Here is a 22116-nt window from a genome sequence, read left to right as displayed (position 1 = left end):
TTAGGAAAGTTGATTTACAGCACGGTTGAGCATATATAGGAATAACAATGGTAACGCTGTGTGCTGGCGTACAGTCTTACATATATATTACGCTGTTATATATATTCCCCTCGAGAACCATTGAATACGCGACAAATACGTACAAAAAATACTTCACCTTACTTCTACAGCGTATTAATTGTTATGTGATCGCTTACTTTGATGAAAAGAACCCATCTTAGCGAGTTGTCCATTTCAAGGTTTTCTGCGTACCCAAGAAAAGCCCAAGGCTGAACACTCCATTTCCGAACGCGTGTCAAGGTTGATGTGTACCCGGGCTCTTAGAAACCTATAAATTGGAAATTTTTGATGCAAACTGCGGCTTAGCGTCGGTTGTACGGGGAAGATTCAGTTTGTAGTGAATTGAAATGAAACTACAGTATATGTGCTTGGATTCTGCGTTGGATTTGAGTGTGCCCGGTCATTTTGCGCTGGAATTTTTAACTCGTGAGTTAGCTAGCGAGTTGTAGATACGATCTGGGGAGTGACACTCGCTCGCTCGCTCGCTCGATTGGTCGATTCCTGTAAACTTTTTTTCGATTTTAGGCTTTTGAGTGCATTTGATAGTTTTTGGCGAGCAATAAACAAACGAAATGGCGACCTTTGTTGCTGAGAATAGTGGTGGGGTGAAAAAGAAGCCAATGATAATCTTAAAAGAGATTTTTTTTCGTTTTAGTTTCAACAAGCGGCGCCAGCGACTGGCAGGCATGCAAGGATTCACACTGAAATAACAGAACAACCTTCGTTTTCATAAAATTGTAATTTACAATCCTTGAACTTGAAAAAAATCCGAAGATTCATTGAAAATATCACTTACTGCGAAGCGCTCGGAGTTTACAGATGATCAAAAGCTTTTTCTGTTATGGCGTGAGATTGAGGACAAAATCGATCATTACGTTTCGTATCTTGTGTTTTTCCTGTGTGAAGCAACAAAAGATGCCGGCGACTGACGAAATTACAAGTTAACACGATTAAATAACACCTAAACAAACAATTTTAGCTACTGATTTTCAGTAAATTTTTAAAGAACAATTTTCTTTTAAGTTTCAAGACAATTTGAAGATTCAAAATACATATTACGTACTAAAATGTGAAAGTTATACACCACAAAATTGATAAATAGGCCTGAAATTAAATACTATCTTGTTATTGATTATACGTTGCCTAGCACGTTACTAAAATCTACCCAGGCGGAGATCCAAAATGACAGTGGCAGTCTTGGCTTGGTTATATCACTCAAAACTCGTTCCCGTTAATGGGAATCGTTAATGTTTTCATTAAGATAGTATTGCCTTGATTTTCTAATATTTACAATGATAGACAGTAAATTTCACTTTTCACCCACATTTGCTTCCAACCTTTTCTTTTGAACCAGAAACAAAAATGATATACGTTTAAAACACGACATCATCCACCCTTGTCAAATGTCATAGCATGATCATTTCAATTGTAATGCCTTCTTATCCCAACGTTACTTTGTTTCTTTGCTACATTAGCGAACACTGAACTACTGCTCGTACTCTAGATATGACAATCAACCACAAAATTCCCTAAACCAGATAACATTAAACATAATCCAAAGAATCATGTGTCAATTCACGAGTTTGCTCACAGAGCACTTTGATTCGTTACTCGGATCGGGCGTTCGGAAATGGAGTGTTCAGCCTTGGGCTTTCCTTATGTGCGTAGAAAACCTTAAAATGGACAACTCGCTAAAATGGGTTCATTTCATCTAAGTAACCGGTCAGATAGCAAGTGATACGCCGTGGAAGTAAGATGAGGTATTTTTATTGAGAATTTGACGTATTCTTTCATTCCTTAAAGCGCTCGTAAATATTCCCATACAAACTCTTCTAATTCCGCCATGACTGTTATTGCGCAGGATGATCATCTCACAGCTGGAGCTTGGGCCGTCTGTGCTTATACACATTCAGAATGAACCTATGGTTGAAGAAAAAGGAACGGCCTAACTTTTACGAAACGTTCAGTCAAAATCTGCCAATTTCGAATTTTGCCGCTTTCATCGGGTCACGAGGCTGAAATGCTTGCTTCAAGCTGAAGAATACCATTCGGGCGAGATTTCTAAGATTCTACAGTCATATTTCCCAAAAATGAACCCAGAGGTAAATCAAAATCGGACAGTCTGCTTCTTAGATAACATAGTTCCGCAGACATTTATTTGGACATAATTTGCATCGGACTGCGATTAATTTGGGTTAACCGAGCGATCACGTAGTCAGGGACGGTATGTTTTCTCGCAAACTACAAAAAAAAAAAAAAAGAAAAAAAAAAGTCAGCGGATTCAAGTAATGCAAAACAAAATCCCTCGATGTTTGACAGTCATATTCTGTCACCTCTTACGGTTCTTTTCCAGCTTGTTTACAATGATCTTCGCCAGACTACCACCAAAAATGATTTTAAATATCAACATTCAAAATTTATTTTAGTGCCATTTGTTTCAGTACTGAACATGAAGACAGTGTTTGGAGTGGCAGCAGCGGGAATAACCTTACTTACTGTCCGTGAGATTTTGACTCGCTGGTCAACTTATGATCAGTTAGTCACCAGCTTCCAGGGTTGTGTGCTTCCTGCTGGTTCAAGATTGATTGAAGTGAGTCAAGGGTGCGTATGCTTTACAATTCAGGTCGACAATCTCACGGGGCTCACAGCTTTGTGGAACATGTACGAGGATGGCACGCTCAGGGAACGTTTATTTAACTTTTTTGTGACTGATGAAATGAAGACCCGTGCCGGTGGTGAAGAGAATGTGGAATTGACTGTGACGATTGAAAAAGAAGAATACGAGAAAGCTTACTTTGAGCTTGTTCAAGAAGCTGACGGTGAGTAACTTTTTCTGAGGATGTTGATTAAAACAAAGTTGATGCGTGTTTAAAATCAACAACACTGGGGATCTTTTTATTCTGCATCTTTTGTACGCTTGGAGGCCGATCTCCTCCGGGGTTATTGCTTCAATAGCAAAAGTTAAAAAAAACTATCACTGTATGGATTGCTCGATTTTGGCTCAATTTGCGTTATTGTATACTTAAACAACTTTTTTGTTAAATTTTTTTCTTCATAAATTAAGTGATAGATCATAGATTATTGAATAGCGAAAGAAAACATTTCCGACTTGGACCAGTCAATTGCAATCATTATCCTTTTGCAGGCTGAAGCAGTGCATAAATGAGCAACCTACCCACTTGCCATCTCCTTCATTTTAATTTGCCAACTTGGGCTGGTCAGTCTCATTGGCTCATTATATTTCACGCTTAATTTTGTTTTGGTTGTTGAAGTGTAGGAATTTAGCTGTTCAGTAACAAGAGGAAGAGGTTTAATTGCACAGCTTTGCTGCTGCTTCAACCACATTAAGCTATGAACTTAAGGGCTGTTTTGAGTAAATCCGATAGATATAATTTATTGGCCAAACAATTAACTGTGGAATAAGATCATTGCCTTTTTCGACTCGACGTTATCGTTGCTGGCAATTTTTAACTTTTAATTTCCGAAGCAATACCATTAATTGAGGGAAGTAAACTTTGACAGCCCATTCTATTTTCGGTATTCAGGTTAATATTCAATCACTGAAATAACGGACACGAAATATGGAGGAGAATTCAGTTCTTTAATTGCAAACCATGGCGTAGTGAATTTCTTTAGCGGATCAACGGTTGTTCGGGTGACTCGGCCGAACCTCCTAAACTGAAATGAAAACCTGAAAACACTTTCAGTTTTTTTACAAAAACCTTAAATTGGATATGCCAGGAAAATATTACTTGTTGATCCCATTTAAAAATTTTCCGAGGGATGCATACCCCCAGCCGCTCTTGAATGGTCCGCTTTCAGTGGACATTTATCTGAACTCCCCTTCACTAAATCCTGCATCTTCCCCTTATCGTGTGCGGGTGGGTGCGTGTGTGAATACGTACAGGCAACCCAAGCTCCAGCTGTGTGATGATCATCTTACGAAATACGAGTCATGGCGAAATTATAATAGTTTGTATGGGAATGTTTACGATCGCTCTTAGGAACAAAAAAAGAAAGTCAAAATCTCTATAAAAAAAAACCTCATCCCACTTTCACAGTGCATGGCTTGTTATCTGACCGCTTACTATGTTGAAAAGAACCCATTTTAGCAAGTTATCCATTTCTAGGTTTACTTAGGCTTCTGTTATGAGTAAGTGTACAGTAGTTGTATTGTGAAATCCATGCAGATACTAATAGTTTGATTTTTTTTTACTCTGAGATGCACTACTGTACACTAACTTACAAGTAGCGCTTAATGGTATCAATTCTTACTCTTACACCAATTTAGAGCAAACTATAAGCAAAGATAAACATTTGCATCCCTTGAGCAAACGTATTCAAACAGTAGTGAAAAATAAGTTTTGCACCATATTTGCCTGGTTTTGCACTCCAAGGCAAACTACTATTTTTTGCAAAGAGGGTAAAGTTTTCGCAAACTCACGTCGTTATTAAAAAATTGCCCTATGTGCAAGGATTAAGTAAATAAAGAGCACACTGTCGCATTTACTTTACATTTGCGTACCAACACCGTAAGAACAAATCAGCATATTTATAAATTGTTTTGCAAATGCGGTGCAAATTTAGATCACTAAATTTGCTACATATTTGCTCACTTGGCAAACCCGAGTAAATCCATTTTTTCGAGCAGGGGATGGGCTAAAAGTGAAAAGACTCGAGAATGATGTCCAACTCCTAAAGGAGAGAGCGGAGAGTCAAGAGGAACAAATGACCAGACTTCCGCGTGAGGTTTTTGGGACAAGGATGGCCACGGAAATAATTCCAGCAGAGGAAGGTAACTAAATCATGCAAACACTCAAGATAAGCTAAACAAGATATATATACAGTCAAACCTATATTAAGCGGTCACAGGGAATGACGGGGTTGGCGCTTAATACAGGTTAACTGCTAAATACATAGGTATGAGTATGATAAAAACCTAGGAAAAACGCCATTTAGTACTATTAACATTGATTTTGGGAGATTAACATGGACTGAATTTTACTTGAAAGATTATCCTTAGTTAGTGGAGGATTTTCTGGGGGGAACACATGGTTTTTATGGGGGATCAGTCGTTACCAACAGGATATAAAAAATGGGGTACTGTAGAAAATTCTCTGCCATTTTATTGCCACCAAGGAGAGGGGGGTCATAAGGATACAAAGGAGCTTGGTGGGAGGGGGGATATCAGGTAAACTTTTTCGTGTCACAACCAAATTCCTTCAACGAAAGAAAAACTGAGATTCGTTAAAACTATTTATAACCGAATTGAAACAGATAAGGCCTTTCGAGATTTCATTCCTTACATGCTCGCAAATATCTGTGCTTTACTGACTTTCCTTACAAAGGCTTTTCAGAGACAATGTTTTTAGACATTCTAGCCTTGTAATATATCAAATGAGATATGTACATGTACGCGGATAATTTGATGATTAAATTAATAAAAGCGAGAGTAGATTATACCAAGAGATTGTGAACAGCTTTTATTCTCGTGATTATACCTCGACCGCACGCGAAAAGCTTGCGAGGAGCGCTATAGTTTATTTCCTAAAGTTTTTCCATCTTCAACCAGCTCCCACGGTAAACTGTTAAACATCCAAAAAGTTTCTAAACACCTAAATACATTTGTACTCTAAAATGACATTTTTAGGAAAAACATTTTATTTCTTTGTTTTTTTAGTTCAGAATGCCAGTTACGAAAGACTTGGAGAAAAGCCACGGGGCATTGACGAACATAAATGGAATTTTATCAAAATGTACGTGGAAAGTCTACAGTTTGAGACGAAAAGTTTAATGTCTGAAGCATCTGACAGCGGTATGGGAACTGAAGGATCACCATCTGAATTTGACGTGCACGTGGATATCGATGGTCAGTATCGAAAAGTCAAAATTACCAAGCTTAGTTTCCGTGATGATAATAATAATAATAATTATAATAATAATAATAATAATAATAATAAAACTTTATTTAAACGCGAGTATTTAAAGCCAGAGGTTTGTGGGGTCGTGTTACAATAATAACATAAAAATATTAATATATAATAGCATTTATAAATTTATTTAAAAATATGAAAAATATGTTCAACTCCTTTTAAATAATACAGCAATATATCTCAGACACTGCTGAGCAGTCACTCTGGATCCAACAAACACCACCAAACCAATAGTTTATTGATTTCTATTGATATTTATCGAATTCAAAACGACTGCCCAATAGTGATGGTTAAGTCAATCAATCCAATGCGATATTTAAATGTCATATCAAGATTGACTCAACCATGTCTCAAGAATACATGTACATTTCATTATATTTTGGTTTACATCGATCAGTCAAACGATCAAAATTGAAATGTAAGAAATCACGTGACTTAGTTAAAAGTTTACAGAAATGCTTTATACTCTTAGAATCTATGTAAAAAGCTATCATTCTGTTCTTGTTTAGTTTTTGATCTTGTTGTGATGACAGCAAAAAAAACCGTTATCATTCTTCGTGAAATGCTGGAAACCGTGTTTGAAATGTTCTGTATAGAAGGTGAAACTTATTCTTTGAATGCCGCAGAACCCTCGAACAAAAAAAGTTATCTTTCAAATCGGCACTCTCAGTCCCAGGTTATCAACGAACACTTTTCGTTCAACTTATCTATGCTAGTTACCATGTTCCCACCAAAAGCGTTGATCCATTTTCTGCATAGAAGCACACACAGGAGCCACAATTCCTTCATTCGCTCTGACGAAGGGCTAACGCTCGAAACGTCAGCTTTGAAACCCTTAACGATGGCCAATTTACGTTAAACTTATCAACTCAGTTGATAATACCAAATTACCTTGCTAAGTATTATTATTATTAATAGCAATTACCAAAGGTTAGGAAATGCGGGCGAGGATGATGCATTTTTGGCTATTTGGTTAATGAAAGATTTGGGGGCCCATAGGGAGAAAAAATTTGTTTTGCGGGGTTGAAAATTTAGTCCATGAGGACACCCCCCGTGCTCCAATCGCTTTTTCCTCTATTTTGACACTAACAATAGAGTAATTTTAATAAACCTGTGAAACAGTTACCAACACTAGATCATTCCACGAGACACTAGTCCCATTGTTTTGTTTTGCTTAGTTTTAGTAATATGCTGTAATTGTTGTTGTTTCATGGTGTAAAGAAAAATCACTGTAGGTTAAAAAATACGCGTATTGATCGAGTCAAAATGATTGATGCAACGCAACAATTATTTATTCATTACTGAAACGAAACGACCAATATATGAAGAAGTTTCAGATTATTCCAAAATGTAATGTATAAACGATCCCGTTCCAAGAACTGAAGGACGAACAACGCTCTCGCTCCACGCTTCTATGAGATCAAAGACTATCTCAGACTATATGCTTGTCAGGTCAAGGACGAACAATACCGACGCTCCACGCTTGAATTAAAGGACGAACAGATACAACTCTCGCTCTTCGCTTGAGGTCAAGGACTAACAGACGAACAACACTCTCGCTACTCGCCTGAGGCGGAATGCGGCCGAGAAATGGCGTCCAACGCGACATGAACGGAAACGTCGAATCCAGATATCGACACGCTTGATTTGGATTGGTCGGCGCTGCTGCTATGCGTTAGCTTCACGTGTTCCAAGGTCCAAATTATACATGATGCGCGTGAGAAAATAGAGTTCTTTGCATTCCATACATTCTTAGTGGTAGACTTACTATTGAGCAAAAATCGAATCAGGGCCAAACTACACACCTGCCCGCATGCGTTTGTAAAAGCAACGTTGAGATTAGGATTTCTTGCTCCTCTTGTCGCTCGCAGTTATTATTATTATTATTATTATTATTATTATATCATTGTTATTATTATTATTATTATTATTATTATTATTATTATTATTATGCCTAATATAGCCGCTCAATTTGCGAAGCGAGCAAGCTGCGAGATACGATACCTTGAATTATATAACTGAAAAATGGAATGGAAGAACGGTGGATCGGCATAATGATGGAATATCCTAAAAGCGGAATGCCGTTTTGTATGAAGAAAAATGTCTCAAAAAATGGAATCGCAATAAAGTAATAAGAAGCATAAGTAACATTGTTGGGGCTCAGAGGATAGGGGAACCATAAGGCTTTGAGCGAACCCCAGCAAAACTATATCCTTTCGTCATTATACAACCTCTAGTTCTTTCCAATGCTCTAAAAATTGTTTTATATCAGAAGCCAAATGCAATCTTTGACTGTCTATTTTTATATATTGAGTATAAACGTTCTTATTGTTACAAAATACGGAGAGGTATGTCTCTTCTGCTGTGAAATTTTTTTTCATTTATCTTTTTTTTTCAGATAAACGTGACACTCAGACGATAGCAGGCGACGATTGGAACTCACTGTCATCAGCTGTGCAGACTGGCAACTTTGCCATCATCGAGGATATTTTGTCACGTGGCCTGGATATCAACACAAAAAATAACGATGGTAATACGGCTTTAATTTTAGCTGCTTCGACTGGCAAAATAGATGCCGTAAATTACCTCTTGGACAAAGGAGCTGATCCCTTGATTGAAGGCCACTCTGGCATTACTCCACTGCACGCCGCCTCAAAGGATGATAATGTCACCATCATCGAGACACTTATGCCACGTGGTCTAGATGTCGATTCAAAAGATAGTGGAGGGAGTACACCATTGATGTGGGCTGCAGCTCGTGGCAAGATTGAAGCTGTAAATTGTCTTTTAGACAATGGAGCCGATCCTTGTATTAGAGACCAGTCAGGAAGAAATTCACTGCACAACGCTTCACTGGGTGGTAATGTCACAATCATCGAGACACTAATGTCACGTGGTCTAGATGTCGATTCAAAAGATAGTGGAGGAAGTACACCATTGATGTGGGCTGCAGCTTATGGCAAGATTGAAGCTGTAAATTATCTTTTAGACAAAGGAGCCGATCCCTGTATTAGAGACCAGTTAGGAAGAAATTCACTGCACGTCGCTTCACAGGGTGGTAATGTCACCGTCATCGAGACATTAATGTCACGTGGTCTCGATGTCGATTCAAAAGATAGTGAAGGAAGGACACCATTGATGTGGGCTGCCTTTTGTGACAAGATTGAAGCTGTAAATTATCTTTTAGACGAAGGAGCCGATCCCTGTATTAGAGACCAGCCAGGAAGAAATTCACTGCACACCGCTTCACCGGGTGGTAATGTCACCATCATCGAGACACTAATGTCACGTGGTTTAGATGTCGATTCAAAAGATAGTGGAGGAAGTACACCATTGATGTGGGCTGCAGCTTATGGCAAGATTGAAGCTGTAAATTATCTTTTAGACAAAGGAGCCGATCCCTGTATTAGAGACCAGTTAGGAAGAAATTCACTGCACGTCGCTTCACAGGGTGGTAATGTCACCGTCATCGAGACACTAATGTCACGTGGTCTAGATGTCGATTCAAAAGATAGTGAAGGAAGTACACCATTGATGTTGGCTGCAGTTTGTGGCAAGATTGAAGCTGTAAATTATCTTTTAGAGAAAGGAGCCGATCCCTGTATTAGAAACCATTCAGGAAGAAATTCACTGCACGCCGCTTCAGAGTGTGGTAATGTTGCCATCATCACAAAAATGCTGTCACTTGGTTTGGATGTTAATTCAAAAGATTTTGCAGGTCGTACACCGTTAAAAATCGCAAAAACATATGGCAAAACTGAGGCCGTAACCTTCCTACTTAGCAAGGGAGGACATTAGTTTTTATTTCTTACTGCTCCTTTTAAAATACGTCGTTCAGGTCCATAGTCGCGAAAAGAAACGATTGATAAAATTTCACAATATTGAGTAAGACTGGATAATAATTAATTCATAATACCGCGAGAGAAGGAACAAATCTAGGAAGACCCATCGATTCCCTCTTTGATTGTATAAAATAGATCACCTGCACACGATATCATCACAAATTTAACATAGCTTTACACCCTAACATCAGTATTCATATTCTCCATACTGTTGTCTATACATATCCTGAGGTGCTGACGAGGAGAATTAGCTTAACGATCCAGAGCTTCTGTAGTTGTTGATCATTTCCTTTATTCTCATGACCTTAATATGTGATTCAAGGGTGATATTGTAAGGAGAAATTAGATGCTAGTCACTCTAATGGGGTTAAAGGGTTAAGTTCAAATTTTTCACCCTTCAGGCTTCTGTCATCAAGTTGTAGTTTATTTCATTCAATCATATATTAACTCAAATGTAGAGCTTTAACCTTTTCACTCCCAAGATCTCATCAGTAATTCTCCTTACTGTCTGTCATACAACTCTTTTGATGTTAATTTAGAGAATTTGGTATTGGATCAACCAATATTTCCCTTGTTGATATTTTTCTTTATTCTCATCACTTGTCTGTTTGATATTGTATTGATACTGTAAGGAGAAATTCTGTCTTGGTCACTTATGGGAGTTAGAGGGTTAAAGATGTCCCATCGAAGAATCAAGAGCTCTTTCAAAAACCCCTTTAACCTGGTACTCTGGAACTTTGTGTCATAGTTGTTTTGTGATTTTTAATAAGATGCGTATTTTAAGATGAGAATTGCAGTACACTGTTATTTGTTATCACCAAACTCAATGTGGAGTTGTGTGTTTGGATGTTTTAACATTCCCATATAATTCAGTTATATATTCGTTATGCATTTCTAAACCTTAGCCTAAAGTATCAGTATTTCTCAAAGGTATGCAGATGATGTAGCATTCTTTTCTTATATTCCAAAGTAGAACTTGTGTCAAGTTTTAGACTAACGGGCCATTACATTAGTCATTAAGGCTATTATATTATTGGAACTATACTCTATATATTTTTATCGTTATACATTGTTGGAACTTGGAGTGACATTAACCATACGCTTTGATCATCCAGATGGAAGTAGTCCAAAATCTTGTCAGTGACAATAGCTTTGGTTTCAAATACATGAACAGAAGTTATCATTCAAATCAAGTGAAAAATTGTCACTTCAATTCTGCTCCTTGAAAAGTGACAAATGTCATTTGGATGATCACACCACATGACTGAATGTTCTCTTTGGTTGGATGATTATTAGTGTTTTTTTTTTTAGTGTTGTCTTATGATACGGCTGGGAGACTTTTCAGTTATGAGACACTATTTGCTTTGTAATGAATTGATAACTTTTAAAATGTAGTAGAATAAAAACATAACAACATTTAAATTATGTTTTTTGGTAAATAACTTGGTAAATGGTCAAGTTCGATAAATGTAAGAAGTAAAAACCGCATCTGCTACTTTAATTCCCCTCTAAGCCCCTCCCCCACCCTCTCCCCCTCCCCTACCCCCTCCCCCACCCAAACCCCTTCCCCTTCCCTCACCCCACCCCTCCCTCCCCTCCCCCACTCAAACCCCTTCCCCTTCCCTCACCCCACCCCCTCCCCCCTTCAATAGCCTTCTTCTCGTGGGGAACTTATTCTTGATCTCAAAATGTGCAAGGAAGTTTTGTAGAATGATCAAATGATCCTCTCACTTTAAGACATTTGTTTTATCTTTGCAACCTTTGATTTGTCACAAAACCGTCATTTTATAGTCTTACAACACAGCGATAAGTAATGAAAGGATGAAATTATTTTCAAAACAAGATACGGCGATGAGCTCGTTCAGGTGAAGGCGGCTATTCTATTCAATGAATAAAGAGGGTACGTTTCTAAAGAAACTGTGGAGCTGCGTCAGTGGAAGAGTATAACAGGGTAATTAAGTATCACTGACTGAGTTGATAACTCAGTGAGCGTTAGCCCTTCGTCAGAGCGATTGTTGAAGAGCTAACGCTCGCAATGTCAACTTTGAAACTCTTTACGGTGGCCAATTTACGTTACCAACTCAGTTGATAATACCTAACAACCCTATTCTATTAAATGGTTTATCGATAACATGGCACCTTGCTGCGTAATCGCGGGTGGTCTCTAATTTTAGAAATTTATGCGCAGAATGGAATACGTAAGCCAAGGAGGAGTGTGAGACGGACTATTACTACAAAGGGAGGGGTGGGAGGTGGTTGAAATAGGAAACGCTGCTGGTTAATGGAGCTTTTACTCGATCGTACAAACAATTTGAATTGGTTTTTCGACTGAGTTTTTGTATGTCAAATATAAGCTCTGGGTCGCGGCGTATCTTCATTTTTTTGTCATGCGGAAGCGAAACTGCCACGTCAATACTGGACTTTAATTTGTATTGAAAATATCGCGTTTACGATCCTCCACTGTTGAGTTATGCGTGCACCTTTTGAGTCAATTTGTGCACTATCAGTTGCTTCAAGTTTCCCTTTGTGTATACAGTATGTAATTATTAACTTTAACTATCTTCCTTTTGTCATTGATCTTATCAAACGAGATCACGGAATTTCTGGTCTTTAGCCCTTAACTTGGCAACATATAGAATTCACAAGCGCTATTGCAATTTTAAAGTTTATACCTTTACTATTAAAAATCATCAGCGAACAATTTTGAAGAGGAATCCATGTTCTCGAATCGACCAAAAACACTGCTGTACTCTCAAAATGGGAAAGTGCAAATATCGATTTCATCTGTTTCGCAAACAAAGGAGTTAATCACCGACACCGGAAATCGCGACCGGGTATCCCTCGCGACTCCCCTAGGTTTGTTTTCCAATTTACCCGAGCCGCTGTCAATCAGTTCTTGCGTTAAGACCTATGAAACCTGCGAAGTGGAACTATGGTGGCTACTGTTGCTTACCGATAATTTCCGTCGGCAAAACGTAGAAGTCCAGTGTTTGGTGGTAGTTTCGCTTTCGCATGACAAAAAAATGAAGAAACGCCGCGACCCAGCCCAAAATAATTTTCACATACAAAAACTCAGTCGAAAATCCAATTCAAATTGTTTGTACGATCGAGTTAAAGCTCCATTAACCAGTAGTGTTTACCATTACAACCACCTCCCACCCCTCCCTTTGTAATAATAGTCCGTCTCACACCCCTCGCTGAGTAGTAACACTCTGCCTCCCACCCCTCCCTCAGAACTGATAGACTTCATCCCACCCCTCCCTCAGTAATAATGGTGTGCTCCATCCTGTTGAAGTCCTAAATGTAATAACTGTCCTAAATGTAATAAAGTCCTAAATGTAATAACATTTGGTCCTAAATGTAATAAAGCCCTAAATGTAATAACGTTAGGTCCTAAATGTAATAAGCCTCCAATGCAATCGTTTAACTGTGCTAACATTGAGATGTTAAAGTGACAGCTATTGCACCAAAGAATCCTCTGACCTGTATTCATGGCATATTGCGGGCTCGCTGATATTAATCAGGGTCTTTTTATTTGCTAAAGACGTAGGTTGAGAAGCATTGGCTACAAAACCTTATACTGATGTGCTTTTGGCATCAAATTGACGGACGCAAAAGCAATAGCTCCCTTTATATCATGGGCTCAGACTCTTATTAAGTGTAACAGATTTTGACGATATACTTGTGTGATCAGTGCTGGAGTTAACACTTCATGAACCAAATTACAAGGAAAAGGAAGTCCACTGACCTATACGTTAGACAAATTCCGGGCTCGTAAGTGCATTTTTTGTACTGTCTTTCCTTACCAGATTTGTATGGGTCTGCATAAAACATATTCATAAGTGTTATTGACCAAGCGTGAGGTCAAAATGGCTGGATATTGGGCGAGTTCTTTTTTTTTTTTTTTTTTTTTGCGTTTTTATGGACTGAGACGAAGTCTCGGTCCTTAAAAAAGGTAAAAAAAGAACGAGGCTAACATCCAGTCATCTTGACCGAACAAGCTTGGTCAAGAGAGTTTGTATTCTCTTGGCTTGATCATTAAAGGATTCATTGTATAGAAAAAGATCTCGCTTTGATAAGAATCAAGAATGGCTTGTTTATTTCGAGAACCGATAGTGAAAGCCAACTGTGTTTGCAACACAATAAACCCAAGAGGGTCGTTTATTTTTTTTCTATGTATATGCCGACATTGTCCAAAAGTTACGAACTTTGTAAGTTTTCTTGCGTGGGGTCAATACGGGGAATCCAAAGCGGGTGAGGGTAGGCCCATCATTCCCGCTCAGGTAGCCAGTCAGAACACAGGATTCACTTCATCTTGCCCGCGCGCGCTGCTAGCTATATGATAAAGTGACTTACAGAGCAAGATATCTATTGACCAATCATATATTATTCCATTTCACGATCACAGGTCTCGACATGTTGCCTTTTTTCCACGCAAGAGCATTGAGCTACAACATTCAACGCATGATGGTCAGTTGATGGTCTGATAAACCATTCATTTTTTTCCTTTATCCCCTTATGACAGGTTCATCAGTTCCCGAACCGAAATATTGGGAAAACATATATTTTACAGTTGATCTCAAGTCTACATTTCATTTTCTCTTCTCCCTGCCGTGAGGGGAGAAAATGAATAGATAAATAGATGAATGAAAAAGGAAAGCTCAACAGTTTCCATTTATAGTCATATGGTACATGAACTGATTACTGAGGTGGAGTAAAGCCATAGAGGGCTACAAATGCAATATCCCAGGTTCAAAATTGAATAAATCAAGGTAGTCATTCTTAAAAACGAACTCAAATGCTTCATTAAAATCAATTGACACTGAATAACATAGATGTGCAAAATTTCAGTAACACTGTTGATGATAACACTTTTCTTTTGGATTAACATGTGACAGCGAAATCATTCAGACTGCTCTAAAATGGTGCATCAGTACTTAGGACTTTCACACGAACGATAACATCAACAATAACATGCTAGTTCATCATCAATTGTAGTAAATTTCTTTTCCAAAAAGTCCTAATGATTACGTACCAATCGAGTCCATCCTATTGAGCTTCCAGCCAAGCACAAGCCTACTTTAGGCTGGAAATAATTTTTTCCAACTCGATCAATAAACCGCTCAAAGGACCATACTTCGACTGCTGATATTTCTTATGTCCAGCAAGTAAAAGGACGCCCATTGATATCAGCGAGCCCGTAGTGTGATATGTATACTGGTCAGCGGTTTTTTGGTGCAACAGCTGCCACTTTAACATCTCAAGGTGGATGTCCGCCATAACAATAATGCACTGAAGGAGTTAAACGATTGCATTAGAGGCTTATTACATTTAGGACTAAATGTTATTACATTTAGGACTTTATTACATTTAGGACCAAATGTTATTACATTTAGGACTTTATTACACTTAGGACAGTTATTACATTTAGGCCTTCAACACATCCCCCCCCCTCTAAAGTGGTCCAAAAAAAAAGTCCAAAATATGGCCCAAAAAAAGGTCCAAAAAATGGTCCAGTCCATATTTTACTCTATGCCGTAAAGTTTCATCTCACGCATGCCTAGACCAAAGACTTTTCCATTGGCAAGTTGAAGTTCTTCAAACGAGAAGTCTTTTTTGTCCAAGTTTATTACTATGCGGCTCGCAAAGGAACAGTGGCGTGGGAATTCCAATAAAGTTTCAGTATATTCAAGTACTGAAGAAATTCAACCATATGACTGCACGTATCGCTACGTGTACCGTAACATTTGCGTTGCGTGACGAGAAGGTTACTAAGGTAATCTGATTAGCAATTAGATCAGCAGTCCTGGTAAAGGGGCCAAAACTCTACAATGAAGATCATCATCATCAGCATTTAGTAATGAAAGAGAGAAAACCATTACAATCTGGCTACGTGACTTGAACAAGTCTAAACAGATTTTAGGTGGGAAAATCAATGAACATGTATTTTCAGACGCATTAAAATCGAACTTGTTCGCAAAAATTCATCCTTTAATAAGACATTGAAAACATGATAGCGTATGACAATTTTAGGTATATTGCATTGTAAGTGAACTGTAGTTTGTGTTAAGGTGAAAGGTGAGTGGTTATCACGCACAAAAAACACTCTTACCACAATACCACAAGAAATAAGAAACCACAGAAGTCCAAAGATGAAAAGGCTCTGCTCTGGACATCACCTACGCTCGTCACTCGCAGCACGTTCAGTTGAAAGTCTCATTAAATTCAATGTTTTTTCGATGAGACTAAAGTTGAACCACGACACAAATAACATTCATGACCGACAAGCTTTGCACACTTCTTTTAATTCGTTTGATTTTGTTTTTGTACATTTTCTTAAAGCTACTTCCATTTTCATGAAATGATTGAGCTAATAAAATTCTGACTAATATATGACGTACGATTCATTTACCTCTACAAAAATATACTTTTAATATGCCTAACTACTAAGCTGCTTTTTTAGTGGACGACTCTCTACAGGTGAGTATATTTTTAAAAAGTTGTGTGACCACAGGAAAGAAAACAAATGAAAGCTAACTATGTCAGTATTTAACATCGGAAAGCCACAAAAAATATACTCTTGGCATATCTACAATTGATATTTAGCAATAAGAATTGACTTAAACTTCGTATTAAAACGTTTGAAAGAGAGAGGCTTTATGTCACCGCTTATATCATTCCAAACTTTAGCACCCTGGAACCTTATGATGAAAATTCCATTTAACAAATAGAGAAGCCTTGACTGTGCTCTGTTCTGTTGTAAAGCACACAGGAAACAGTTAGAGCACGAAAGAAGAGTAGGGAGAAACACGAAACGTATTCGAGTATTTCTCTCCACTTAGCCGCTTCCAAAGTGCTTTACAAGGGAACAGAGCACAGTCAAGGCTTCTCTGTTTGTTTTATAATAAAGCCATGATGAGCTAGCCGCGTAGGACCTCAGCAAGATCGCCGTCGCTCTGACACCGTCATGATTACAATGAATTTCCACTGTTATGCCAGTTTGGCTATATTTTTCATCATTCCTGTTTTGTTCTGTTTTGTTTTTGAACACGAAACTATAAATGCTACACGAGTGTTAGCTGTGTTTGATTTTTAATACCGTAAGTAAGCTTGCAATCTAACTGAGTGTGAAAACCTTCGAAACTCGAACTTTCCAATTAGTTTTCTCGTTGAGGATTTTCGTTTCTGCAAATTGAGTGATTTAGCAAGAGGATAGGAACGTCAATTCAGAACGGGAAAGCGCGTGGATAATCTGGACACGACTCTATTTCGACTTCCGGTGTTAGGGTTGCTGTTCTCCCCAACAAGTTCAGGACGTAATTTCGCTGCGATTTGCGTAAGTGATGCACTTATAAACGAGATAATGCTGTTTGGAATAATTTCAAAACTCATTTCCAGGATAACCAGGCCCATTTCTTTGTTTCATTCCACGTATTTGTGAAAATTTACCGCTACATTTATTCTGGATTTCCGAAAGGAAACACGATCGTTAGAAGCGATCCAAGAATTCGGGGTTCAGTTCGCTTTATTGAGCAAGGCTTTAAACGACGTAAGGGCTTTTCTTTGATACATTTCTTTAACACTATATGAAAACTCTACGAATGGGATGCTGTTAATTTTATTGTGAATCAATTCATCAGTATATTAAACTTGCTTCATGTTGAAGTTTATCAAAATGAAATATCACAAGGCTCACCTACTGTATTATTCAGTGTTATTTGTTGTCAATCTCGTGTTTACCATGATTAAGAAATGTTCTGTGAATTGAAGTCAGAGATAAAAAATTAAAGAATAGCGTGGGTTTGCACTTTTTTATGTCTTGAATTTTTGATCAGCGCCGATGAAAACTAAAACAAGAAAGTCATGCAGCTAGAGTTATTATGGATGCTAGCTCTAAGGCTTCCTCTGTCAGATTATTTGATGATTTAAGTTGGTTATCTTTATACGAAGAGGCTAAAATTTCCATATATCTAATTGCATTTGAGAGACCACGAGGAGAAATGCCTGCATATATTACTCGCCTTTTAATACGTATTAGTGATCTTCACTCTCGTAACACTAGATATACAAACTATAACTTAGTTTGCCCAAAGTTTAAACGTAAATTAGATGGCGGTAAAACTTTCAATGTTACCACATGTCAACTATGAAACAGTTTACCTATCACTATACGACAAATGACATCAATACTAAGCTTTACAAAGGCCTTAAAGCAATTCTTTTCTCGGAAACCAAAAGAGTCTGAATCATTTCATAGTTTAATATGTTTTTATTTTTTAGTTTCCTGACTCTGTCATTTAATCCTTGAGATCTACTTTATTTCAGATTTTATCAAACGATTTACAAACAATACTCACGAGCAAGTAGTTAAGACATAACCTATTAACTGTTAGTATTTTTATCGTCAAATTACAGGTCGGAGCCATTCCTGTCTTTAGTCGCTGCATAAAAGTGTATGGTTTCTAGTTTCGAATGTGCGATCAGCTTTTACGGAATATTCGGTCAAAATCTGCCGATTTCTACCATTTTCATCTCCATATTGAAAATAACACTACCACGATGCAGCGCAATCAGAGTGGGCATAGAGTAAATCGAATCTAAGGCACTGTTTTCTGTTTTTTGAACGCTTACGAACTCGATCAGCGATCTTCGTCATGAAAAAGTTACATTAGTGACGTTTTCTGAACGGTTTTGACGGCCACAGTGTAGCATAACAGGAGAAACTTATGTGAGATCGGAAATGGCATCGAGGTTTCTTCGGTCTTACTTTGTGAAATCGACGGCGATATTTCGTGTGTTTTTTTGGATTTCGTTTAAGATCGTGGGCCATGCTTGCTTGTAAACTTAACTAAAAACACTGTAACGTAACACACGCCTATATCTTATGCCCGTCCTCGATTCGGTGCGCCACGCAATCCAAGATGGCGCTGCGTGATAAAGGTGTTTATTACATAGACACTGATGAAATACCAGGATTTTTCCTTTTACTAAAAAAATCATATCTTCATCGCGCGCAGTGAAGATACTATTTGTATTTTTCACGTGCGAGGATATTGATGTCGCCATGGTTACTAACATGATTGGCCAATTACAAGAGAGTTTCCCGTTCAGGCACGCGGCCGGTTCTTTTGAAATTACGTAGGAATTTTCATCAGCATCTATAAAATAAACAGAACATTACATGGTCGCTTGGGGATACGAATTTTATCTCCTCGTGCTGAAAGTATCTCCTAAGAAATGGTTGACTTTTGTGAGACAAAAGATAAATATCCTGTGTTTTCTTATGAGTATTACAGTAGTCGGTAACTAATTACGTTACTCTTTACAAAGTGTCTTCAAGCGAAGTACATTCCTTTTAACATCTCAGGGTGAACTTGGACAGCTTTTGCCAAAATCTGCGGGCTTCTATCCTCTCCATGACCACCGCTGCAAGACGAACCATTCTCAGGGCTGAATGGAAAGAATTGCAAAAATAGTTTCACTAATATCAGGTGTAACAGAAAGAATAAGAATTTAAACTCACCTTCCTCCAGCTAGATAAGCTTGGAGTCCTTTACCCCTCGGCTCTCAAATATCCCTACCCCTTGGATTTCAAACTGCCCCTCTACCAAAAGGACCTCAATCATCCTTCAACAATCAAGCCCTTAATTTACCCGTCCCTTGGGCCTCATTCCCCCTCCTCCGCCTATCCCCTAAACCGTAGATAACTCCCCCTGTATCCCCTGCCCTACGATTTCAGATTCCATGGGTCTCTCCAGGAACTCAAATTTTTAGCTCGCAAAGATTCTACAGCTCTTATCCGGAAGTCAATGAGTCAAATTCCACCAGGTTCAATTTCCCTGCCCGGGAATGTGATAATATTTTCTGATCTCACTTTTATGGTAAAAAAAAATTCCCAAATTTCCAATCATCAGTCATCATATTTATGCCTTGACCAGTAAAGTCTATTAGGTTATGTGGAATTTCACCATCTTTCATGACTGGGGACACTCTTCGTCTACCGTGCACAATATCTCACCTTTCCCGTTCTCTTTCTATCAAATGAAATCGCGCTCTGAATGCCACCAAATGCGCATAATACGCGGGGGCTGGTATGGATACTGCTCGTGTGCACCTGACGTAAGTATGACACAACTGATATGTGAGGGCCTGGATCTCGTCTGCTTTGAAATTATTGTCGTCCCACAGGACGTGATAATGCGAAGGTCGGCTGGTGCACTGCAAGAGGAATGGGCGGGTTCATTAGCGTCTTGTCTTTATTCTAAACACAACCAAACAAGCCAGGGGATGGTGATACTACGGATCGCTTCATGCTACGGAAAGCAGCATTAAGTTGGGCAGCTGTGTAACCCGGTGTTGTATCTAGACTTTTGCTTTTGATAAGAAAGGCCACGAAATACAAATGGCATGAGTTGGGCGTGCTAAGGAGCTTAGAAATCCCCCCGCTAAAGGGAGGAGAGGTCAGAAAACTCTCGAAGAACGATCGGAATTTAAATTCTTCTTCTGATCCCTTTTTAAAATCATTCGGTCCTCTCAGACACCAATAAATCCTCGATTTCCGCGAGGCATCTAGGTACGTAGTAAATTCCCAAGATGTGATTGTTGATTCTCCCTACCAGCTGATTCAAACTCCATTGTAAATTTGCCAAGAGAATCTAGTGTTCCATCAAGTTCACATCAGGACCAACTGATACAAAGTGTAAGTATTCTCACCAACTGTTTCCTTTATGTTAAACAAGAATCTGGGGAGAGGTTTTATGTTACTCAGCCCTGAGAATTAGAGAGTGACAAAGCCTTACCTGAATTCCTGCATGACTGCAGAGGTAGAAGTCAAACTCAGTGGGGTGAGTTATACCAACATCAACTGTGGTTCCGGGGGGAACGTTTTGACTAATTCCCCACTAAAACCAACCACAACAAACAAATTAAAGGTGTGAAAACCTAAATGAAGCGGAATCCGCCAAATTCAGCAATAGGAGTAGGGATACATTGATGATCCGTTTTTTCCCTTTCAACACTTTGACCCCAAAGAGTGACAAGCATCTAATTTCTCCTTACAATATCATCCCTGAAGAGAATAAGGGAATTGATCATTAGCTGAAGAAGCTCTTAATTTTTCGGAAAAATTCCCCTTGTCATTACCTTAGGAAATGTAAAGAGACCAGTACGGAGAATATGAAGACTGGTATTAGGCTGAAAGGGATTAAGAAACACTTTCCTCCCTTTCTCTTGAGTTGAGAGAAATAAAAATCTGCGCATTCCCGCGCGCATAGTCACACGAGTGGTTTGTTTACAGCACATTGATGAGTCAAGGCCTGCGGGCGGGGGAAACTGGGGCTAGTGCTCTAACTAAACCTCCAGGAAAACGTTGTGTTTTCCACTACTTTCCTCCCCAAAATTATATTTTTGTACCTAAGACGATAAATACGCTCTCGAAACATTTTCGTTTAAAAATTTACAGAAAGATATTGAAGAAGAAGTAGAACATGGCGAGCCAGTTTCATAAGCCATACCATGTCCTCTTTATCCTGACAGAAAAATCTGGTGTGATGTCTTTTCTGCACAACAATGAAAGTGATGCCCGGCTGGTACCCAACTTCCAGCTTGATGCAAGCCTCACGGATGGCTTTTAATTCGTGACACAACACCTAGTGACAAATTTAGGGTCATAACAGTTTTAGTTCTAAAAGTTCGCGAAGAACTTCGTTCACTATTGAACACCGACTGGTCTTCCTGCATGTGTTATTGTATGCAATGTTTTTGGCAAAGACACAAGTTTCAAAGTATTACTATCTTATCTAGAATAAAAAAGGAGCAGCAATACTCTTCAGTTTAAACAACGTAAAACGGAAAAATATTCGGCAGGAATAGGCAGCAAATCATATTCACCCATGAACCCCTGTAACTACTATAACTACCTCACCTGTCTAAACTGGCCTTCACTGACTCCATCACGGTAGAAAATGATCCTGACTGGCTTGTGTCTCGTCGAACGATAAAACTGAATCAATAGCTCGCGGACCATGACCGCTAATTCGGCAATGATTTCCTGTAAAATAAATCATTGAGCGGAGTCTAAGATCACGTGAGAGTAGGCATAACAAAATGTTTTCTTCAAAAGCTCATGGAGTGCGACTTCGACTGCATTCTCGCGCGACTATCGTACCTGTCGATGTGTCTGAACTCGAACTGAAGCACAGTACTGGCTGGGATGAGCATCCATACTGCTGACATCCTACAAACACAAAAAGTTATCTTTAGGTTTTCCATTTATAATCTAT

General features: G+C 38.6%; 2 protein-coding genes and 1 pseudogene across 3 annotated transcripts in view; 1 reads left to right on the top strand and 2 right to left on the bottom strand.

The window, feature by feature from the left end:
- Nucleotides 1-11259, top strand: part of LOC149053707 (uncharacterized) — a 13554-nt gene extending 2295 nt beyond the window's left edge. Inside the window, exons 3-6 of the mRNA XM_089211042.1 lie at nucleotides 2502-2879; nucleotides 4712-4855; nucleotides 5741-5929; nucleotides 8392-11259. Of these exons, the coding sequence (XP_089067168.1) occupies nucleotides 2502-2879; nucleotides 4712-4855; nucleotides 5741-5929; nucleotides 8392-9791 (2111 nt within the window). The 3' untranslated portion in view covers nucleotides 9792-11259. The remainder of the gene's footprint in view (nucleotides 1-2501; nucleotides 2880-4711; nucleotides 4856-5740; nucleotides 5930-8391) is intronic.
- The window catches only part of LOC149053705 (protein argonaute-2-like), an 82362-nt pseudogene that overhangs the window by 59905 nt on the left and 341 nt on the right, over nucleotides 1-22116 (bottom strand). The window lies entirely within an intron of this gene.
- LOC149053706 (protein argonaute-2-like) lies at nucleotides 19142-22066 on the bottom strand. The gene is made up of 6 exons (XM_089206051.1): nucleotides 22002-22066; nucleotides 21759-21884; nucleotides 21349-21483; nucleotides 20635-20736; nucleotides 19854-20053; nucleotides 19142-19285 (listed from the first exon to the last, which is right to left on the bottom strand). The coding sequence occupies exons 1-6, from the start codon at nucleotides 22056-22058 to the stop codon at nucleotides 19171-19173; spliced, it is 735 nt and encodes a 244-aa protein (XP_089062177.1). The 5' UTR covers nucleotides 22059-22066; the 3' UTR covers nucleotides 19142-19170.

This window comes from Pocillopora damicornis, chromosome 1, assembly GCF_964200805.1.
Source record: "Pocillopora damicornis chromosome 1, jaPocDami1.2, whole genome shotgun sequence".
NCBI classification, from domain to species: domain Eukaryota; kingdom Metazoa; phylum Cnidaria; class Anthozoa; order Scleractinia; family Pocilloporidae; genus Pocillopora; species Pocillopora damicornis.
This window is presented reverse-complemented; position numbering and strand designations above follow the sequence as displayed.